The following is a 20836-nucleotide window of genomic DNA, read 5'->3' on the forward strand; positions in this document are numbered from 1 at the left end:
TGTGTATGTTTGAATGTGTATGTGTGAATGAAAGTGTTTGAATTTGATAATGTGTTAAGATTTCAATACATTTCTTGTCAAATTTGAAATTTTAAGATAATTCTGGATTAAAGAAGGGATTCATAGCTACACGGGCCTACAGGCTGGCACGGCACGCAGAGCCCGTATGGGATATCAGATCAACTTGTTAGTTGCCTCGCCTTTTTGCATCCTAATACCCGAGACTGTAATTGTTCAAGGTTAGATAAAGTCGTCGTCCCCTATAATTGTTCAAGGTTAGATAAAGTCGTCGTCCCCTGGGATGCTCGACTGGTTGAGCAAGTATTAGGGAAACGGCAACGCAAATCAATAACTCTTCTTGGGCACCTTGGGCACAATTCCAAGAAGAAACTCAAGAGGTTGTTGCTTCCAAGTCCCGATTCTAAGTTATCTTCCTTGATAATGTGGATCAATTATTACACCCATGTTTTGAGATGGCCGTTGTAGTCAATTCCATAACCCACACATTGCTTGTGTTCCATGACCCCAATATATTCTTAGCCCGGCATGGATAATAGGCCTTCGTGTCGTGCCTGGGCCGACACCTCGGCACGTGGGCTGGCCCATGCACGGCACGAAATTATAGTCGGGCTAGTCGTGCCGAGCCTATATTCCCTGCTGAACCTGTGCCCACTAGGCCTTTTGGGTAAAATTCCTAGCCCACACCTAAAAAAATAAGTCAACAAGTTCATATCAACCAGTACAGTAATAATTTGATAGCTACATTGCCTTCTAAGCAACAATCACAGTTCAAAGTTCACAAAACCAATGATCAAACCGCCCACACGCCACAATGAGTCAATAACCAGAACTAGCAATGATCACAAATCACACCTGCTGTTCACAGGACAGCGACATTTGATGTTCAGAGTTCACAAAGACAACAGTGACAATGACACAAACATAAGGCTCTCACACAAGCCAAATGAATATTACCGCATTAAGGATCAAATATTGGCCAGCCAGTCAGCCACATACAGGCTAAATAAATATTATAGCATAACTCATAAGGATCAAATATTGTCCATAATCCAAACAACCAAACCATCCATCCATCTCACAAGTCAGGACCCATGATGTTGATAGTTCAATCTTGATAATCGAGAACCTCTGGTAAAATTCCAAGTGCACCTCATACAACTAGAAGTTCAATCTTGGTAACCGAGAACCCCTGGTAAAATTCCAAGCGCACCTCACACAATGACACAACTAAGTTCAATACTTGTAATCAAGAACTAGTGTGCTACCCAAGTACTGGCAATAGATGTTAACTACATTGTTCTATGTATTAAGACAAGGTCATTACATCAAGGAAATCATCACAATAATAGCAGAGAACCAATGATCCCATGGAGACAACACAACGTTTGAACACTTTACATGGCACACCCCCTTTGAATCCAGACAACCATACAGAGGTTGAAGAAATAAATAGACAACAATCTTATCTCCTGGTAAGGCGGACAGTTGCTGTCATTAGTTTGCTTCAGCTGCAAGCTCTAATCTGACATCCGACCCTGCAAGTGGCGGCTTGTGGCTTTTCATCCAGGGTTGTCACCGAGAAAGCTAGGCTGATCATAGACAGGAGGAAGGTAGGTTGTTATGCTGCCAGCGGATGCCTGATGATCCCACGCCCTTCATCCAGGATGAAGCTGTTGTCTTGGAAGTGCACGCTAGAGAAGAACGGCTTCAGGTCGTAGATCTCATACTCTTGGGCCTGTCAACATATGTATAAGTAAGCCCAGAAGTATGTACTCTTGGGATATGTATGAAGGCATGGATGGATGTGTTACCTTATTCTTCAGGTCCTCCACTTTGACCTCGATGTGAGTGAGGCGCGAGGTTGATCCTGACACAATTTCTTCAAAGTGCAGGGCATCCTTGACCAGTGTGCGCAGGAGGAGCAGAAGCAATTCATTGTAATCCTTCTTATATGTCATGTACTTCCTAAAATTCTGTAGACAGCAGAAATTCATTTGATATATGCAAGAAAACTGATGGTTCTGGAGAACGTAAAGGGCCTGATATTGAACTAATGCTATCTGCTTAATGCATAACAGGATTTTGAAAAACAATGCATATGTAGTGTCATTTACTGACAATTCTGAAACCATTTGGTTACTAAAGGTGATTATTGGTTATGTAATTTAGAACTTATGATGCACTGGGTGATACCATGGCATTGAAAAGTTGAATATTTACCTTCTGAAGTGCTTTCTGCACACCAAATTTCTGAGTGGAAATAAAAGAGTCAAGCAAGACACGGATGGCCATGTCAACATCTTCCTGAGACACATAGCTCCTTAAATGCATCCTTGCATGTGCCTCTGACATTCGGATGATTGATTCTATATGCCTTACAGCAATTGGAACCCCTTGACCATGCTGCAAAAATAGTTGTGAAAGACTTTACTTCCATGTTTTCAAGGGAAGAAATTTAGTCCATGCAAAGGCCTAAGCAAGGCTAAGAAGGATATCTTACAGAGGACTCGCGCCGGAGTTCAGCATAAACATGGCTAATCTTGTCCAGATCAGCATCATGTATTTTGGGAAATACGTTCAATTTGGCATAAGTTATGTACTTCTTCAGCATGTCTTGTGAAAGGACCTGGTAATACAACATTCTGTTAGAACCAGAAAACAGAGTAAAAAATTCTTTCAGTTGAAATGAAAAGGATGCATACATCTGGATCAGCTTGCCTTGCAGCGGCCAATGGATCATCATCCACATCAACAACCCTGTCTTCAAGGTTAGCCCCCTTGGGTTGGGATCTAGCATGGCTATCTACAACAAACCTTGCAAGCATTTCATCTGTAAATGGATCAACAATATCCTGCATTTCAGACAAAAGTTTAGTACTGATTGACCACTGTTCAAGGGACAAATACATCACATATGAAGATCAGCTCCGTACCTTAACCACGCAAAGGACATCAAAACGTGAAATAATGGGATCCGTCAATTCAACATTCTGAGTGAATGTCTTTGATGAATCATATCTGTGAAATCAAGGATGAATACATTCAGTAACTTTCTTAATACTAGGCACTGATTACATGGCTTGCAACTATGCAGGTAATAAAAGCTACCTTCCTCCTATTGGGTTTGCTGCAGCAATAACACTGCATCGAGCTTGAAGAGATGTGACGATTCCTGCCTTTGATATACTGATACTCTGTTGCTCCATGGCTTCATGAATACTCACCCTGGAAGAATCAGAAGAGAATTATATCTTCATAAGATAGAAATTTAGATGCTAATGGTACAGAAGATTCCAATGCAAATGTTATACCATACCTATCTTGATCATTCATCTTGTCAAATTCATCAATAAGGCATATGCCCCTATCAGCAAGAACCAGTGCACCTCCCTCAAGTGTCCATTCTCGTGTTACTGGATCCTTGTGAACTGCTGCAGTGAGACCAACAGCAGAGGCTCCTTTTCCAGTTGTATATACCGCTCGGTGTCCTGTTTTCTCCACATACCTAAAAGATGGAAAATTAGTGGTGCAATCTCAAGGAAATGATGAAAAGTGATGGATTCTGTCCTTACTTTAGAAATTGGGATTTTGCAGTGCCTGGATCACCCAGGAGGAGGACATTGATATCGCCTCTTAGACGATGTTTTCCCTTCACGTTCTTCTCTTGTCCACCAAACATAGCTAGTGCGATGGCGGTCTTAATATCTTCATGGCCATAAATGGACGGTGCAATTGATTTGACAATCTGTTGAGTTCAAGTGCTTATGTGAGATATTGTACATTATCAAATTGCATCAAGAGATTGAAGAGTAAAATAACAAACCCTTTCCCCAATCCTTGGATCCTTGGACAACTTCTCAATCTCTGCCTTATCCTCATCAGTTAATTTGTATGCAGAAAACAGATCCTGCTTTTTTGCCACGTAGTTGGCCTCTACCACTGTGGCAAAAACAGGGAAACCATTCTTCGTATTCAGAGACAAGTCAAAATTGTTTGTGTATATCCCAGTGACCTCCTGGAAATAGTGATTGTTGAACATCAGTTTGATTTCAACAGTAATATGTATTGAAAGAGTTTAGGTAGAGAAAAATTACAATTTCCTCTCCTGGACGAGCACAGTCAATCAGATCATTCAGAAGTATTACTTCCTTGTATCTGGGAAGCCTGCCAGCAGGAACAATTCCTGGGCTTTCCTGAAGAGTGAGTTTCTGGTAGTTCCTATATATAGTCTGCATTGGGAAAAAAAACTTCAATTGTTAGGACTAAAGAGTTTTATCAGGATTAAAAAATAACCCATATACAAACAAATAGATTAGTATCATGTAACAAGAACACATAACTGTGGACAAGTGTTAGTTTAGTTAACTTGCCTGCTCAACATTGACTGTGAATGGTCCTTTGGATTGGCATTCAGGGCATGATCCAACTTTCACTTCAGCGTAGGAGTTCTGGAAGAAAGGCCCCAGGATAGTTCCACATTTGCTACAGTCATACTTAACCTGCTGCAACTGAGGGAATACACCAGATCGTCGAGTAACAACACCACCGATTCGAATCATTGTGTTGAGATGGATTTGCCTTAGCAGAGATAAATTGAACATTAGAAATGCTAAATTAATCATAGTGCTAAGAAATACATGCAGAAGAAGGTATGTTCTTTACCTGATATTGCGTATTTGATCATAGACAGGAAGGTTGGTTATTCGGACATAGATCTTTTGGTGGATGTTCCTGTAATTCTTGTGGAGATCAAAAACAACATTTTTGGTAACTTCCTCCATAACTTCCAGCACTGATTGAGGTGCATCAGCCAACCATATGGCAATATTTGGATGTATATAAATAAACTGCTTGTAGTCTATTTCCAAGCTACACTTGTTAGCTGCAAAAGAAATAGGCAAGGTTAGAGAAGCAAAGGATTTCATACTAGCGGAACTAAAGCTTGCAAAATTTTTTCATATCAACTGGAGAAGTGTGGACCAAGTGATACCTAAAACCATCTCGTTAATAAGACGAACATACTCAAACTCTCCTTGCTCATTCTTTGGATTTACATATGTAAGAAGGAATTCTTTAAATTTCTTTGCAATGAAACGCCGGACTTCATCTCTTGTGACCCACTCTCTTAGTGTACCTTGGACACGGTACATGTTCATCTCGTCTTCTTCATCAAATTCATCCTGCAGGAAAAAAAATATGGTCATTTAAAGGCTGGACAACCATCTAGAACTGCAGAACCTGAGGCGTACTATTTAATTGCTAAAAACAGAACCATTGGAAGTTCTAAAATCAACAGCAAAACTAGTTTAATTGATACACCAATACCTCGAATGGGTCATCATCAGTCTGATCAGTCATAGGCACATCACCACCAGAATATCCACGCTGAGACCTTCCAGGTGAACTTGGAGTGGCACCATCACCATCATCATCACTTCTTGGCGTTCTTGGTCCACTAGGTGGTCTAAAACTAGTCCTGTGCCTTTTAGGACGCCTAAAATTCATATCCTCATCTGTATCTGCAACATGGAAGAAAAGAGATCTGAATATACAGTAACTGACATGCAAATCTTGGACTTCCAATGTGTCAAAAAAGTTTACACCCAAGGCAATCATTTTACTTTTTTGTATAGCTATCAGTTGTCAAACAATTATCTAGACATAACATAATAATGCTGCAAAAGAAAAATTGATGACTAATACCCATTACATGTTACTATGCTGACAGAACTCAAGCACAATCGATGCTTCTCTAAGCAACTGTGTACAACTAAGACAGAAATGAAGATATAAAGCCACACACAAAAGAAGCAGATTTAACAGACTCACATTTGCTCTAAGACCCTACATTAGTTTAACAAAGAGCATAAATTCAAAGGACAAAAAAGTCACATTTGCTCTATGACACTACAGAATTAAAACTTGTTTTAATGCCATTACCCTGATCGTGGAGCAGCCGTGGCAATTTCCTGTCAGCTGCTGCACCAGTCCTCACATCCCTTGCATCAAGCTCTGCTTCCGCAGCTCTTCGATCAGCCATGATTTCATCTAGATTTCTTTCATCCTCCAGTGAGTCATCTAAACCAACTGACTCATACTGATCATGCTCATCCATCCTTCGGTAATCACTACAATCATGAAAAAGAAAGAGGAATGAATATGGAAACAAAAAAAAAATTAAAACTAACAGTTAGCCAGCATATGTATATAATGGGTTCGTGTTGGCTGCAGATAACTATTTAAAAAATACACGCCTTCATGATAACTATTTAAAAATTAAGCAGTGACATTTGCAACAACCAGTGCAAGTCCAAATTCCCAATAATGGACTGCTAATATGCATCAAGGCAGCATCCAACTGCTTATAAAATCTCATCAAATATCTCACGAAAGGCATTTAAGTCTAGCAAATTTCAAAATGGATGAACAAGAATTGAAGTTGGTCATTTCTTTTATAAAATTAGCATGTTTCAGTTATTTCCATGAGTCCAACAGATATTAGTTAAGCTAACCATTTGGTTAAGCTAGTATACAATTAGTTAATTACCTATTCGACTACAAAATTCGTCTCCAATTTACGCAGTAGATTGGAACCAAACATAACAGCAGCTTTTCGAAACAGAATTAAGAATTCAGTCTAGAACTTGACCATTTCGTCATCTATGGATACCACAAATTTCCTGCTTCATGAGGTCAAACATGACAACAAATCCTAACGCCCCAGATCTCTGACCAAACCACCGGCCCAAAACCACCACATTCGGCAATCGACCACGAAATTTCCCAGATCCCCAACCCAAATTTCGCAGCCAATCGAAACCCCTTAAAATCACAACAGATCCCAGGCCGCCTGCAGCCGCAGTCAGATCGAGTCCGCTTACTCGAGGTAGTTGTCGTTGAAGAGGTCCTCCCCCTCCTCGTCCTCCTCGTCGGGGGCGGGGGCGGCGGCGGGGTCGTCTTCCTCCGGGAGCACGTGGGGGTCGACCTCCGCCTCGCCGTCGTCGTCGGAGTAGGACGACGGGTCCGTGGCGCCGCGGCTGGTGGTGTTGTTAGGCGGTAGCCGGTCGGTGCTGAACCCGGGGGACCCCGGCGTCGACGGCGGGTTGTTCTCCGAGTCATCCTGCAGGCAGGAGACAGCGCCATTGGGGATGAGACCTTGTGGCGCCGCAAACAGAGGAGGAGTGCCGTGTGCTTACCATTCCGCCGGCGAGCGAGAAGACTCCGGACGGCTCAGAGGAGGCGGCCGAGGCGAGCGGCCGGGGGGCGGGGGGGGGGGGGTTCGGGGGTGTTAGGGAGAGGCGGGAATGGAGCTGTGTGGTCAGTAGTGGTGTTATGAGGGAGGCGGCGGCGAGCGGGAGGAGTGGCGGGAAAATTTGGCGCCAACGCGCCAGCCGCTTCCCGCGCAGCAGCAGGACTAGGGTTAGTGCCCCCCGTGTTCGTTTTGTGAGCTGGGCCTAGGTGTAGGGCTGGTGGCCTGCTGATTCCCTTTGGGCTAAAAGAAATCTGGTTGAGATTTTTTGCTCATGTTGGCTGGCACCACGGGGCCTTAACGATGTATAATTTACCGGTGGTGAGATGAATGTGTAATACGAGTTATAAATAAGACAGATTTTCAAAAGAAACATTTAATAGCACTAGATTTAACCAACTAATTTAATCTTAGAAAATTTCACTTCAGAAATGGCTTTAATAATTTCAAGGAAAAGATTTACAAAATTTTATATGGAATTGAGGACTTCTCCCAAATTTGGGACGCTTAGCAGGAAGAAATTGAACAGCTTATGAATTCAAATTGAGAGTTTCAATAGAAGAACTCACAAAGATGATTGGTAAGGCGCTGTTTTAACTAAGGGCCAGTTTGGCAGAGCTCCCAGAGCTGATTCTCTGCTGAATCCAGTAAGAGCTCTGCCAAACAGTTTTTCAGAGAGAAGTGATTCTTTGCTGATTTTGTGGAGTGATTCTTTGAAATGAACTAAGAGACTGGGAGCTGAAAAAAGTAGCTTCTCCTAATTCTGTGAAGTGATTCTCCATCCTGATTTTAAGAGTTTATGCTAGAAAATCAAAGAGAATCACCTTCAGCCACATAATCACTTCTCTTAGAGAATCAGCTCCCATAGAGAATCAGGATCACTTGGAGCCCTACCAAAATGGCCCTAAGAAACATGGTGCGCTCGAATCCAGTAAACATTCCAATCGTTGTGAAAGAATCTATGCCTACTAGGGATTTCTTACAACTGTAGTGCTAACATTGTGGACGAGATGAATCCTTGCACCTTTACCAGTCCAATCCAAACCTAAATCCACTGATACTAGCTTGGTCCCATCAAAACTCTATCTTCTTTTGATAAAAAAAAATCTATTTCCCGTCACCAGCTCGGATTCCAATCCCGATTCCACACAACCTAGTAGTGCACTGTCCGCATTCAGACATCCTAGTCGGACTGAAATTGAGCATGCCACAGGAACTCGTGAAGTCACCACATATATCATGCTATCAGGACACATGACCTACTTATGACGTCTATTCCTCAAATAAATCGAGGTTACGTGCTGGTGTGCATATGGCCTTCGCGGCCTTGGTGTCGCTGGTGTGCGCTTGCGAATCCAATGGTGAACACCCACTCAAGAATTGGATAAAAGGAATCAGAAAATTCTCAGCCCAAAGCCCACTCGCGTGTAATAATGAGCTATAAGTTTTCAAAACAAACGTTTATTGGCCTATAATTCTTTTTTTTTGGGAATTACTCCCTCAGGCTTTTTTTACATGTCACATTTATTTTGTCGTGAGTCAACTGTCCAACTTTAACCAAGTTTATAGAAAAATATAACAACATCTATAATACCAAATTTGTTTCATTAAATTTTCCATGGAATGTATTTTGATAGTGCATATATTTGGTAGTGTAGATGCTATATTTTTCTACAAACTTAGAACAAAGCAAATGTGATGTGTACCAAAATAAAGTATTGGCCAATAATTCGGTAAGTTCTTTTTTTCGAGAAAGTACTTGAGCACATATTTCATTAAGAGAAAATTACTTCGATGAGTTCTCTAGTCAGGGCTAAAATTCTATCCCTCACTGCAAGAGATGAGATGTGAAGTTTGGTCCGCGTGGACAAATGTAGGTCAAACGGAGTTGTAATAAATAGTTTCAGTAAATATTTTCCCTATTTGTCTAACTTTGATTCACGTTTGTAATACTAATAACTGCAGCAAAGCCATGTACTTTTACAGCTACCAATTTTCATGATACAATTATCTCAGTTCTTTTTGGATCAAGGCTGCTCGTCTTTGTTAGAACGTTTAATAGTTTCTTGGTTCTGTAATCAAAATTCATTCAACTGGTATATAGGAGGAACAAAAGAACTACGATGAAACTAGAACTATATGCTCAAAATACCACCCTATACATCAGCTAGGTTCAAAATACCACACTAAACATTTGAAAGGGTAGCGCGAAAATCTATTTTATTGGCATCTAGACTTTAAGGAGTTGATATTGAATTCCTGGATTAGAATACTCTCTTCTTATTCACATCTGAATCAGCTTCAATTCCCCATATCGATGTGGCTATATCAAGCTATATCAAGTCTCTCTTGAGCAAACAATTGTATTTCTAGCGTCCTCAACATGGTTGCTATTGAGATGTTCTCTCATTCTGGCATCCTCAGTTGTCATGCAGCCCACCAAGCCATCATTAGGCATTATTCGTCGTGCGTCTCTACTCTTCTTTTGGACGAATCATGAATGCGTGCTCTTAAATGGCTAGAATAGCAAAACACAATATGTGTATTCAAGTAAGAGACCCATTGACATTGAACATATGTAATCAACATACCAAAGGAAATTTTAGCTCTACCAAATAAAACATTTTTGAAGTTTATAACAACATGAAAATCCCTTCATTGATTGTACAAAGCTCATCATTCCGTTTCAAAAGTTGGTTGGTTCGTATACTATTGGGATTTGGGAGTTCTTGTTAAGAGAAGAAACCCTATTTTAACCTATTTCTATTCAACAAAAATATCAATTCGGCGGAGAACATATTATTTTTACCCTTTTGACCCTCTATAAAAAATACCCACTAGAACTGCTCCCAAATGCAAAAAACCGCGGTTAAAATTTGACTCAAAGATAATTCACTTCTATTAGTTTCAACGGACCAACGGCAGTCTACATTTTTCCTTTTTAAAACATGTGGGAGATGAGATGCGGTGGCCAATGCAGCCATCACGAATTATGCCGCCCTGGAGTCCCGTATTCGAAATGGAACCCCACCTGCCACGCCGCCTCCCTCACTTCCTCCCCCGTGACGACGAGGCGACGACCGCGGTCGCGCCACCGCACACAGTTACACCACAACCTCCAACTCTTCCACCACAACTCTTCACTGACACTGGGCCCATTCACCTTCCCGTCCCCACACCGCAGAGCGAGTCCCCCGAATTCGCGTAAGAAAAGTAACGACCCCTCTCCGGCGCCGGTTATTCCCCGTCCCGTTAATCCCCACATCCCTCATCCCCCGCGCCCCGAGATTCCCCGCTGACGACCCGCTGACGTGTGGGGCCGTCGCCGGCGAACCCCGCACGCACTAATCGAGCCGCCCCGGCTGCACGCGGAGAATAAGACGAGGCGGAGCTGCTCGAATCCCCCGCACACCAACAGGAGCGGCGGGAGGAGGCAAGGCAGCCATGTCGTGCGGCGGGTGCGGCTGCGAGGCGGCGGCGGGGATGGGGGCGGGGGCGGGGGCGACGGCATCGGAGGCGTACCTGCGGGGCGAGCCGGTGCGGGAGGCGCGGGAGCTGGTGGCGGAGCTCTGCCGCCACTTCTACACGCAGGGGTGGGTCACCGGCACCGGCGGCAGCATCACCGTCAAGGTCAACGACCCCGCCGTGCCGCTCGCCGACCGCCTCATCGTCATGTCGCCCTCCGGTAACCGACGATCCATTCCCCTCCCGACCGCCCTTGACTAGCTAGCTGCTAGGTGCCAGTCTCCCCTCCTGTCGAAGCTTTGTTTCGATCAGTTGAATCCGTGCTTTCGATGCTGAATAAATTGCCATCGCTAGTCTTCCCCTCCCCGACCCTTGAGGCTTTAGTTATTATTTGTCCCCGCTTCCCTTCACCTGCTGGTGCGCACCACCTGTTCGATAAATTGCCGCCAAGAGGACAGGTGGAGACAGACGCTGCTGCCAGTCTCCACCTGAAGATGAACCCTTATTGAGCTCATTTCATATGTCTCCATGCTTCAAATAAAAAGTCCCTGATCAACTCTTTTTTATGTTAATCCATATGGATGTTTTGAAATGGACCAGCAAGGGAGGAATAGGATTAGCGTTCCAGGCCAACTGGCCTTAGTGATGTCAATTGGAAGTTAGGGACTGTGATAAAGTATGCAGTAAAGTTTAGACGCTACGGGAAAAGGATGTTCAATTTAGAAGCTAATGAAAATGTTTGTTTTGCTGAACAGGCCTATATTAGTGATAATGTCACCATGGGACCAACTTGAGTTTCAGTTTCCAAGTTATAAGAAGCTTGAGTTTTTTAAAGTGTGTATTTTTTGGCTTATACTACCTCAGTGTGGTCCAAACTTGAGTTCATATAATACTGCGAGTGCTGTTTGGGGTTGTATCTGAAACAGTTCTCTCCTTCAATGTCCTGTTTTGGATTATCTTAAGCAGTTCAGGCTTTAAGGCATGTACAAGGATACTAAGAGGCATTCCTTATATGGAAGATATTGTCATATAATACTTTTAGCTAACTTCTAATTGGTGGGGTTGAAATGCAGTGCCTCAAGAAAACATGATTTTATACCTTATATTCTTCCAGCACTGAGCTTCAAAATTGAGAACAAATGTAGTTTGTTGCAGTTCATTCTAATGACAATATCTGTTTTCTACCTCTTTTAGGTGTACAGAAGGAGAGGATGGTACCAGAGGACATGTATGTGATGGCTGCAGATGGGAAAGTGCTGTCTGCGCCAGTAGCAAAGCCATGGCCAAACAAACCTCCAAAGTGTACGGACTGTGCTCCTCTTTTCATGAAGGTTTGTGAATGCTCTCTTCTTCTTAAATTGTTTATGTTGATTCTACTTGTTTTGATCTAAAAACTCTAGTTCCCTTTTGTGTTTTCAAGGCATATTTGATGAGAGGAGCTGGGGCTGTAATTCACAGCCATGGAATGGAGACTTGCATCGCAACACTGCTTAACCCTGGTGCAAAGGAGTTCAGGGTGAATCCTCTTGTCCAACTGGCCTTTTCTATCTGATAAAAAATGTGAAACTAAATTTGCGAAACTTCAGTTCCATGGAAAAGCCTTCAAGGGGTATTAATATTTACGTGCTGATCTTTTAGATGGTATCACACTTCATTAATTTTTAGTTTATGTTCGCATCAAACTTCTTCTATATTCTATGAAAGACATCACGACAAGAATGTGTGAAGCTGTAAACACGAAAACAAACAATGGTACCTTGTTTTTGTTCAGTATCAGTTCAACAGTGATTAGATGCACGTGCATGAGCTAGGTGGATTGAACTAGTGATGTGGACAGTGGTTTTATACAAATCCCTAATTCTCCACACAGCATAGTGGAACATCAAGTAAATGTATGGCAAAGAACTGAAATAGCAGGGATTTTTTTAGAAGCCACTGCAATGATGGTTTATTCATAGGTAATTTGACACCTAGTTGGAATCTTGGTTATGTATGGCCAGGATTTAGAAATTAAAGTCAATAGTATATGCTTTTCAAATTTTAATATTGTTTTAATTTCTATCAATGGTAATATAATTGCTGTAAAGTAATTTTTTATTTGACTAGATACTGTTGCTGACCTTACTGCAGATGACCCACATGGAAATGATTAAAGGAATCAAAGGTCATGGCTACCGTGATGAATTGGTTATTCCTATTATCGAGAACACTCCTTATGAGTATGAACTCACTGACTCCCTAAGTGAGGCGGTATGCTATCAGCACCTATCTTTGAATAAATCTGAATCCTAGAGATCCAATAATATATGTACAAATAGTCAAATACAATGTTATGTCATTTTGGAGTTCTTAGTTCTTATGAAACTGATAAATAGATATCACTGTAGCAATGGGATTGGGCATAAGGATTTGAATCCAAATCACCTACCCAAATGTGCCCCTATAATCAAGCTGATTCAAGGCATATTAAGCATTTTAAACACAGTATTAATAAAGATAATATATTTATATTTTAATGATAAATGGAAAAAAATGCTGAATAATTGTTTGTTGTTGTTATGCTGTTATGGCTCTGATTACTTTAATTGTAATGGTTTAGCCATCATCATCAACTTATCCACCTAATTGTCTGTTTCTATAGCACTTCAATGTATCAAGTGTTTGAGCCGATATCAATTATTATTGATTGTAAAGAAGTTAATATAAATATTTTATCTGTACATAAGCAATTGATACAAAATTATTTCACAGATTGCAGCATACCCAAAGGCAACAGCTGTCCTTGTACGAAGCCATGGAATTTATGTGTGGGGTGACTCTTGGATCAATGCCAAGACACAGGTGTGTTTTGTATCTGTGAATTTATGTATTAGTTTTAAAATGAGTGTGTTCTGATTGCTGACAAACATTCTTCTGAGGATCTCTAACTGTTACTTTGCTTATTTGGTTTATGTTCCTAGTTTCTTCATTTTGAACTCTTAGACTGGTATTCTTGTGATGGTTAATATTATAGCATATACTTATATGATTAGTTACAATATAACAGTCTGGCATATGTATGTTACTCTTCTCTGTTACCTTCTTTTTGCATTATTTCCCTGGAAGTTAATTTGCCTTGTATGTAAAACCTTTTACATGATCATAAGCTGATAAGGTGAATCTTGGCATGCAACTTTTGACTTGTTTGCAAATTTGAATCTAGTTGGCACTATTTGTATATAATGAAGCAGGATGCTATTACCCTGAACTTATTTTAATTGATTTACCTAATCCATTTATTGCAGCATGATAGTGAACCCTCTTTGGCTTTGAGCAATTGCCAAATTAAGGACTTCATTTAGATCACACCCAAAATTCTTTGAACTAGATCTAGACATAATCAGGAGAAAAAGCAAACAATCTGTTTGTACCATAATACCCATGTCAAGCATTCCAATTAATGAGAGTTTTGTGATTTATAACCTGATGTAAATACTGCCGTTATGCCTGCTATGTTTTGGGATAGTTATTTATGCAAGTGCAGATGTTTATGTTACTTTTGTGGCCTTGCTTTGCAGGCTGAATGCTACCATTATCTTTTAGATGCTTGCATCAAGCTCTATCAACTAGGAATTGATTGGACAACTCCTGAACATGGTCCGTTAAACAGTGCGAAGAGACTGCGCAGCATTTTGAGCCCTGAAATTCCTAATGGATGTCATGCTGCTGAAGCATCAAAGGTTAATTTATTGTGCCTAATATCCTAGGAATGCCATGTATCATACCTGTAATTTTTTGCCTTGTTATTCATGTAGTTTTATGAAAGTTCTGTTGTTTTCCTTATCTCTTCTTTGATTGCTATGTCTTTTATGTTCAACTGAACTCAACATTTTTTTTTGTGGCAGTGTGTTGTACTTGACATTGAGGGCACAACCACTCCAATATCATTTGTGACTGATGTTATGTTTCCTTATGCCCGTGATAATGTGCGAAAGCATCTAGTTTCTACATTTGATTCCGAAGAAACCAAAGAAGACATCAAGTCATTGCGCATCCAAGTAAGCAATGAAGTGTGGCTGCTTAAATATAGATCTGTAGCGTATAGAAGCCATTAATGAAAATTTTTAAGTGATATTGATAGTCTGCACATATTATTTTGTTCTATTAATGTTCTAACTAACTAGCTACCAACTATTCAGATTGAAGATGATTTAAGAAATGGAATTGCTGGGGCTGTTCCAGTTCCACACGATGAGGCTGGCAAAGAAGAGGTCATCAATTCGTTGGTGGCCAATGTTGAATCAATGATTAAAGCAGACCGGAAGATCACATCATTGAAACAACTTCAGGTAGCTTAGTTTAAAATTCGTATCTACTACCACTGGTAAGAATAGATGACGTTTCAGACCAAGGAAACAAACTAAATTAGCTTGTTTTGTTGGTCTGGAACTTCATCTAGTTTTGACAGCAGGTAGTATCACTATTTCAATCATATTATTTTTCTTTGGTATAAGTTCAGTTGTTCTGATTGGCTAAATTCAGGGTCATATATGGAGGACTGGATTTGAAAAGAAAGAACTACAAGGAGTTGTCTTTGAGGATGTTTCAGTGGCACTGAAGAACTGGCATGCTAGTGGCATAAAGGTACCTGTTTGCTCTAATTCATGTGAAATGCGAAGTGCATACTATTCAGTCACTAGAAAACTTCTTTTTAACATATAAACTTCTGTCAAGAAACCTTTGAGATGGGAAAAAATGTCAGCTGCCAAAATGTGTAAATTATTCATAGGGGGAAAAAATGTGTGCACTTCTGCAGCATAATCAGCTGTTGCAACTTCATCAACCATTCGCTTGCTTCACTGTGCAGGAGTGCTGCTTTTAGGCAATATGATTTAAATTAAAGCAAACTACAAAATGCTCAGTGCTTTAAAATTCTGCCAAAAAATGAAACTTAATTTTCCTGTTAGTAGGTTATCACAAGCCCCTATAAAATTTAGTGAAACGCGAAAGGAACACTGAGAAACTGTTTCTGATAGAAAACAATTTGTTAAGCTAGTACAGTCGTGTGCCACAATATCCATTCCCTAGTTTGTAAAGAGATTGCAATCACATTTCCTCATGTTGGAAAATTATGAATACTTGTCATTAGGTCTACATATACTCGAGTGGAAGCCGAGAGGCACAAAGGCTTCTATTTGGCAATACAACGTATGGTGACCTGCGAAAGTTCCTGTGTGGGTATTTTGATACCACAACTGGGTAAGCTCTGAATTTCTTGTTCCTGCTGTCTGTTATTTTATCAAAAGTTCAGCACAACAAATATTGTTTTGTTCTCATATGCAGAAGCAAAAGAGAAAGTACGGTTTATTTTGTGATAGATTTCTTGTTTCATTTGTCTACAAATCTATTTAAAAGTTGACATAAATTATGATTTTCATCCTATTTATGCAGTAACAAAAGAGAAACCAAGAGCTATTTTGAGATCTCTCAATCACTTGGTGTTGACAGTCCATCTCAAATCTTATTCATCACTGACGTCTACCAAGAAGCCATTGCTGCAAAAAATGCAGGTAATGACCAATTCAAGCCAATAAACTTTGTAGGCAAATCCTGTAAATCTACTTCCCATCTACTTTGATAGCATTGTTATCATGTGAGTATTGCATGGTATCATTCTAGTTTTAGTGTCTTCGACTGTAAGTATACTTGCAAGCGGGGCGGGTTGCGGCTGCCCGTCCCGCGTCCGCGCGAGCCGCATGCTTTGATGCGGGTTATTGCAGCTGCCCGCATAACGCTGCAATATTTTGCGGGCTTTGCGGCAGCCCGCGTTACCCCGCGAGGCCGCGATGTGGAGGCATGCAGACATGCAGTGTCTCAGGCTCTCAGCAGGGTTCGCCAGGCGGTGTCAGCTAGTGCTAATCAACTGAAGCGGTGTCCGCCAATGCTAGGATGATGTCTGTCAGCTGAAGCAGTGGTCCGCCAATTAATCAAGAGATCAACCGATAGACTAGTAGGCTTAGAAAATCTCAAGAGGGTAAAATTGGCTTTTAAAAGAAAACAAGGCAAAAGTAATGCCAATCACAAATTTGTATTTACTGATTACAATAAATTATAAATAAACATAATACAAAGAGAGACTTCTGAACAACTGGGTAACATTGCTAAACACAATTTTGCAGTGTTAAATAAAATATGCTCCTAAACTGCCGTATCAAATCATAAGCAACAGTCAAGCAACACGACAGTAAGATGATAATCCCCTCGATCCCTCTTTAGTGACATCAAATACCTTTCTGCAGTCTCAAAAAAAATATCATTCCGAAAGTAGCTGTGTAATCTCTAATTCATCAAACAACATCTTTCCTTATATGTTGCAACTGAATATGAAAAAAGAATTAATACCTCACAGATTATGAAAAAAGGAAATGCAACTAAGGCTGCTACTGGCTTGCAACACTAAAGCTTTTCTTAAAGACCTTCGAGAGGTTTTCTGATAGAAGGAATATAAGAGATGTTCAGGATCAAGATAATAATGGAGAACCCAGAACAAAGAGCTTATCAAGATCATCGAAAAATATCTCAGCATAAAGGAGACACTATCATTCAGATAGAAAAGAAATGAGTTCGAGATGAACATGCCAGTCAAAATGATGCTGCCACTGCCAGACAAAGGAGTTTTAAACTTCAAAAGATTTTCAGGACACTTACTGGCCATAGGCTCATAGGAGTTGCTTCAACTTCTGCGCTTTTAATAGCCCTGATGATGTTCCTCTACATACAGTAAAAGCACAAGATAATAAGATTCAGTCAGGCTCAGGAACCAAACAAAGCTCTTTGAAGGAGAGTTAAATGAAGAAAACAGAGGTACGAACTGGTCCAAGGAAAGAAGGCAAAAGTTTATTGGAACTGCAGAAATTTAGAATCAGCCTGATTCAGCCTAATTTAGGTAAAGTTAGTAAGATTCATCCTGATTCGGTCATATCACTACATCAAATTGTAGGAGAGATAGAATATCACAATTAGACTGCTGCATTTCAGTCGAGGTCCAGGAACCAAACAGCCATATCCAATTAGTCGTCAACTTGTGATCATGCAGGATTTCAGAAACATGGACTCAGGACAGTAGCAATAGCAGAGCAAAAATACATTTGAAAATTCTAGTTCTAATTACAAAATCCTAATCAACGGAAACACTCCTAAAGAGCTGGCGTGCACGCAAACTAGTCACTTTCCGATGCTGCTGTACGAATCAAGAAAACAGCAACAAACTAGTAAACTAATCATGGACTAGAGTGGAGAAATTATCTGGGAGGGGGCGGCCTTCCGCAACGAAGGTAGGAGTATGCCTCGCGGCAACAGAGGAGCCCGCAACCATGCGCGGTCCGACATCACGCGTGCTGGCAGACGTCGGCGAGGCTGCCGGCAAGAGGGAGCAACTGATGGAGTGTCGATGAGATCGAAGGCGACGAAGGGAGCGTGGTCGCTGCGAGACAGCAATGGATCTGCTGGCGAGTGGTCGTTGAGCGGACAACACCTCATGGACGGTAGCGCTCAGAGCGGACAACGGACAGCAGCGCACAGACGGCGCCGCCGCCTCCGCCTCCTCTCTCTCTCTCTCTCACCCTCGGAACCTCTCCTCTCCCCTGATCCCATTCTTTGCGGGCTCTGCGGCGCCGCTGGGCCCCATTGGTTGGCCCGCGTGGAGCCTCTTCAGCTATGCGGGCTGATTTGCGCGCTATGTGGGTATGCGGCGCAGGTCAGGCCAGCGGGTTTGTGGCAAAGCCCGCGCCGCTTGCATCCCTAACTGTAAGATGATAAGCACATAGTTGAGGCAGTCTATCATCTGTTTTGCTAATTATTTGCATACGTTTATATGTGCTTGTACTCTTAGTCTTCTTTTTTTCTCCCTCTCTCGGTTCGGTATCATCATCTAACAATGCCTTTCAGGTTTTGATGTGATAATCTCCGTTCGCCCGGGAAATGCTCCACTTCCGGAGAACCATGGTTTCCGCACTATCAAGTCATTCAGCGAGATCTGACGAATGCAGACTTCTGGACGTGCCATGGCACAGGATATGTGTGTAATTCACGAGTGCTTTCTGGGCTAATATTAGCCGGCGGATCAGTCCATGCAATAGTAGCAGTACAGCGCCTCAGCAAGGCAGAACGAGGTGACGCTACAATAAACCGTAATGGCAAAATAAAATTGTACATGCTGGTCCGTTATGTTTTTGTAGTTCCGCTGCAATAAGAGAACTATATTTTTGTGCTTGGCTGCAAGTTGTTTATCATTTTTGTTACCTTTCTGTTCCTATGTTCCTCGGACGCAGAGGATTGGAGTCCCGCTCCAGGTCGATCCTACTTTTCTTTTTTCAGATGGAAAAGCTTCGTTAACTTAGACTGACCTTAAGGCCTCGTTCGGTTATCCTGGAACGGGCTGTTCCACGTCTTATTTCAGCCGGATCATTACAGCCCGTTGCAAAACTAGATCCAACAAAAAATCGCTGTTCGGTTTGAGCCGACCTGGAAAGGAAACCGGGCTGGAACGGCCTTTTCGCCCCAAATCCGCCTGGATTTCATCCCCACCATGACACCTCTGGATCGCTTCCGCTAGACGACTCACATAGGTGAGGAGGTGAGGTGGGGCGGCGCGCGAGGGGACAAGGCGGCGGCGTGAGGGGGCAAGGTGGCGGCGTGAGGTGACGGCTTGGCGACGTGGCACATCTCCCCCGACGGTGATCACCACGTCGGCGACGGCGACCTTCTCCCCTCCGACGTCGACGCTCCCCACCCCCTTCTCGCCGGTAGGTCTTGCCCTCTCCTCGTCCTTCCCCTTTCCTAATTGAGGTTCTTGCACGAGGTAGATTAGATCCATAGCAAGTATGCATAGAATCTTGATTTGATTTTTAGGGAAACCCTAGGTCGATCTGATTGCGGTGACTAGTTGCTCGACTTAATTTGCACGACAACATTCACAGCCAAATGTGTCCCGGCTGTCGATACGTACATAGCTGCACTTTCTCTGAACATCTACCTAAAACTCTCATCTGATCTGGTGCTGCATTTTTTTTCTTGTTTTTGTTTCTTTCTTCTGTACCTCACGTCGAACTGCGTTTGTTTATTTCCGGCAATTTGAACTGGCTTCGTCTGACGAAGTTGGGTGAAATATACTAAACTTGCTTGCATATTTATCTGATCATAATGCCGTTATCATTATCATGTGACGAATTATCTGATCATAATGTTCATCTGATCCTCATCAACCATGGACAAACCCCCATTTGCTGCCTCGTCCCCTTTCCTACAAATATTTATCTCACGAAACCCTTGGCTTGCTACTGTTGTAGCTTTTGTTGCCAACCTATAAGGTCGGTAGATATTGCTGGTAACAGTTGCTGCCAACTTCAGTTTTTTTTAAACAAAAAATCCATAGAATTGACTAGTTGAAAGGTTTGCAACTTGAAGAAGGGAACTGGGCAGGGTAGGATGTACAAGTCAGGAGTATTTCGTTCATTTCCTCTACGTCATCTTGAACCGGCTTCATGTGACAACACAGGGAGAAATAAACTAAACAACTTGCGTGTTCATCCAACATATGCCATCATCAACTGACATTCATGATATAGTGACAACGCCAAGCATATAATAGATTTTCATCAGAATTATGGACTAAGCCCCCTTGCAGCCAGGTCAACTTTCTGTGGCCAATCAATAAGACTATTTAATCATCAGAGTGACCTAGCATTGGAAGCACATGGTTGCACCTGGATATGGAGGTTGTTAATATACCTAAACAAAATGGAAGCACATGGTTGCACAGGTCAGCTGTTCACACCACCAAATAAGGCCTCGTTCGGCAAAGATGTTTTGATTCCAGTCCTGTTTTGATTCCAGGCCAGGAATGAGTGGATCCTGACCTGTCACTCGTTCCTAGTCATCAGCCGTTCCAGGTAAGGATCAAAACCGGTGCATATCTTCGGTTGTGCAGCATGGAATGGAACTAAACCAGTGCCCAGAGGCTGAAACAAAAGAAAACAACTCAGAGCAACAGATCAACTTAGAACAACTCTTCTATTTTGCTAACACACAGATAACACTCTGAGCTGAAACAACCATCAACCA

General features: G+C 41.9%; 2 protein-coding genes and 1 long non-coding RNA gene across 3 annotated transcripts; 1 reads left to right on the forward strand and 2 right to left on the reverse strand.

The window, feature by feature from the left end:
- Positions 1–1021: 1021 nt before the first annotated feature.
- On the reverse strand, positions 1022–7301 carry LOC112901993 (DNA replication licensing factor MCM2). Its single transcript, XM_025970881.1, has 18 exons — positions 7218–7301; positions 6903–7141; positions 5962–6149; positions 5347–5540; positions 5012–5201; positions 4684–4903; positions 4392–4599; positions 4116–4250; positions 3845–4036; positions 3594–3766; positions 3338–3526; positions 3130–3246; positions 2955–3039; positions 2724–2873; positions 2522–2647; positions 2242–2424; positions 1833–1994; positions 1022–1756 (listed from the first exon to the last, which is right to left on the reverse strand). The coding sequence occupies exons 1-18, from the start codon at positions 7218–7220 to the stop codon at positions 1640–1642; spliced, it is 2871 nt and encodes a 956-aa protein (XP_025826666.1). The 5' UTR covers positions 7221–7301; the 3' UTR covers positions 1022–1639.
- Positions 7302–10538: 3237 nt separating this feature from the next.
- Positions 10539–19009, forward strand: LOC112902675 (probable bifunctional methylthioribulose-1-phosphate dehydratase/enolase-phosphatase E1). Its single transcript, XM_025971843.1, has 12 exons — positions 10539–10955; positions 11930–12066; positions 12156–12251; positions 12866–12985; positions 13487–13576; positions 14293–14454; positions 14620–14772; positions 14914–15063; positions 15257–15358; positions 15864–15973; positions 16166–16284; positions 18662–19009. The coding sequence occupies exons 1-12, from the start codon at positions 10715–10717 to the stop codon at positions 18751–18753; spliced, it is 1572 nt and encodes a 523-aa protein (XP_025827628.1). The 5' UTR covers positions 10539–10714; the 3' UTR covers positions 18754–19009.
- LOC112902676 lies at positions 16784–18636 on the reverse strand. Its single transcript, XR_003230634.1, has 2 exons — positions 17423–18636; positions 16784–17204 (listed from the first exon to the last, which is right to left on the reverse strand). It is a non-coding gene; the product is annotated as an uncharacterized LOC112902676 (long non-coding RNA).
- Positions 19010–20836: the final 1827 nt, after the last annotated feature.

This window comes from Panicum hallii, chromosome 8, assembly GCF_002211085.1.
Source record: "Panicum hallii strain FIL2 chromosome 8, PHallii_v3.1, whole genome shotgun sequence".
NCBI classification, from domain to species: Eukaryota; Viridiplantae; Streptophyta; class Magnoliopsida; order Poales; family Poaceae; genus Panicum; species Panicum hallii.

What these genes read in the sequence shown, in the direction of transcription:
- LOC112902675 (XM_025971843.1), top strand. Translation starts at nt 10,715, where the DNA reads ATGTCGTGCGGCGGGTGCGGCTGCGAGGCGGCGGCGGGGATGGGGGCG. An exon ending in CTGACTCCCTAAGTGAGGCG is followed by an intron (nt 12,986 to 13,486) that starts GTATGCTATCAG and finishes ATTATTTCACAG; the next exon opens with ATTGCAGCATACCCAAAGGC. An exon ending in TCAAGTCATTGCGCATCCAA is followed by an intron (nt 14,773 to 14,913) that starts GTAAGCAATGAA and finishes CCAACTATTCAG; the next exon opens with ATTGAAGATGATTTAAGAAA.
- LOC112901993 (XM_025970881.1), bottom strand. An exon ending in CTGATGATGACCCATTCGAG is followed by an intron (nt 5,202 to 5,346) that starts GTATTGGTGTAT and finishes TTTTTCCTGCAG; the next exon opens with GATGAATTTGATGAAGAAGA. An exon ending in TGGAGGACCTGAAGAATAAG is followed by an intron (nt 1,757 to 1,832) that starts GTAACACATCCA and finishes ATATGTTGACAG; the next exon opens with GCCCAAGAGTATGAGATCTA.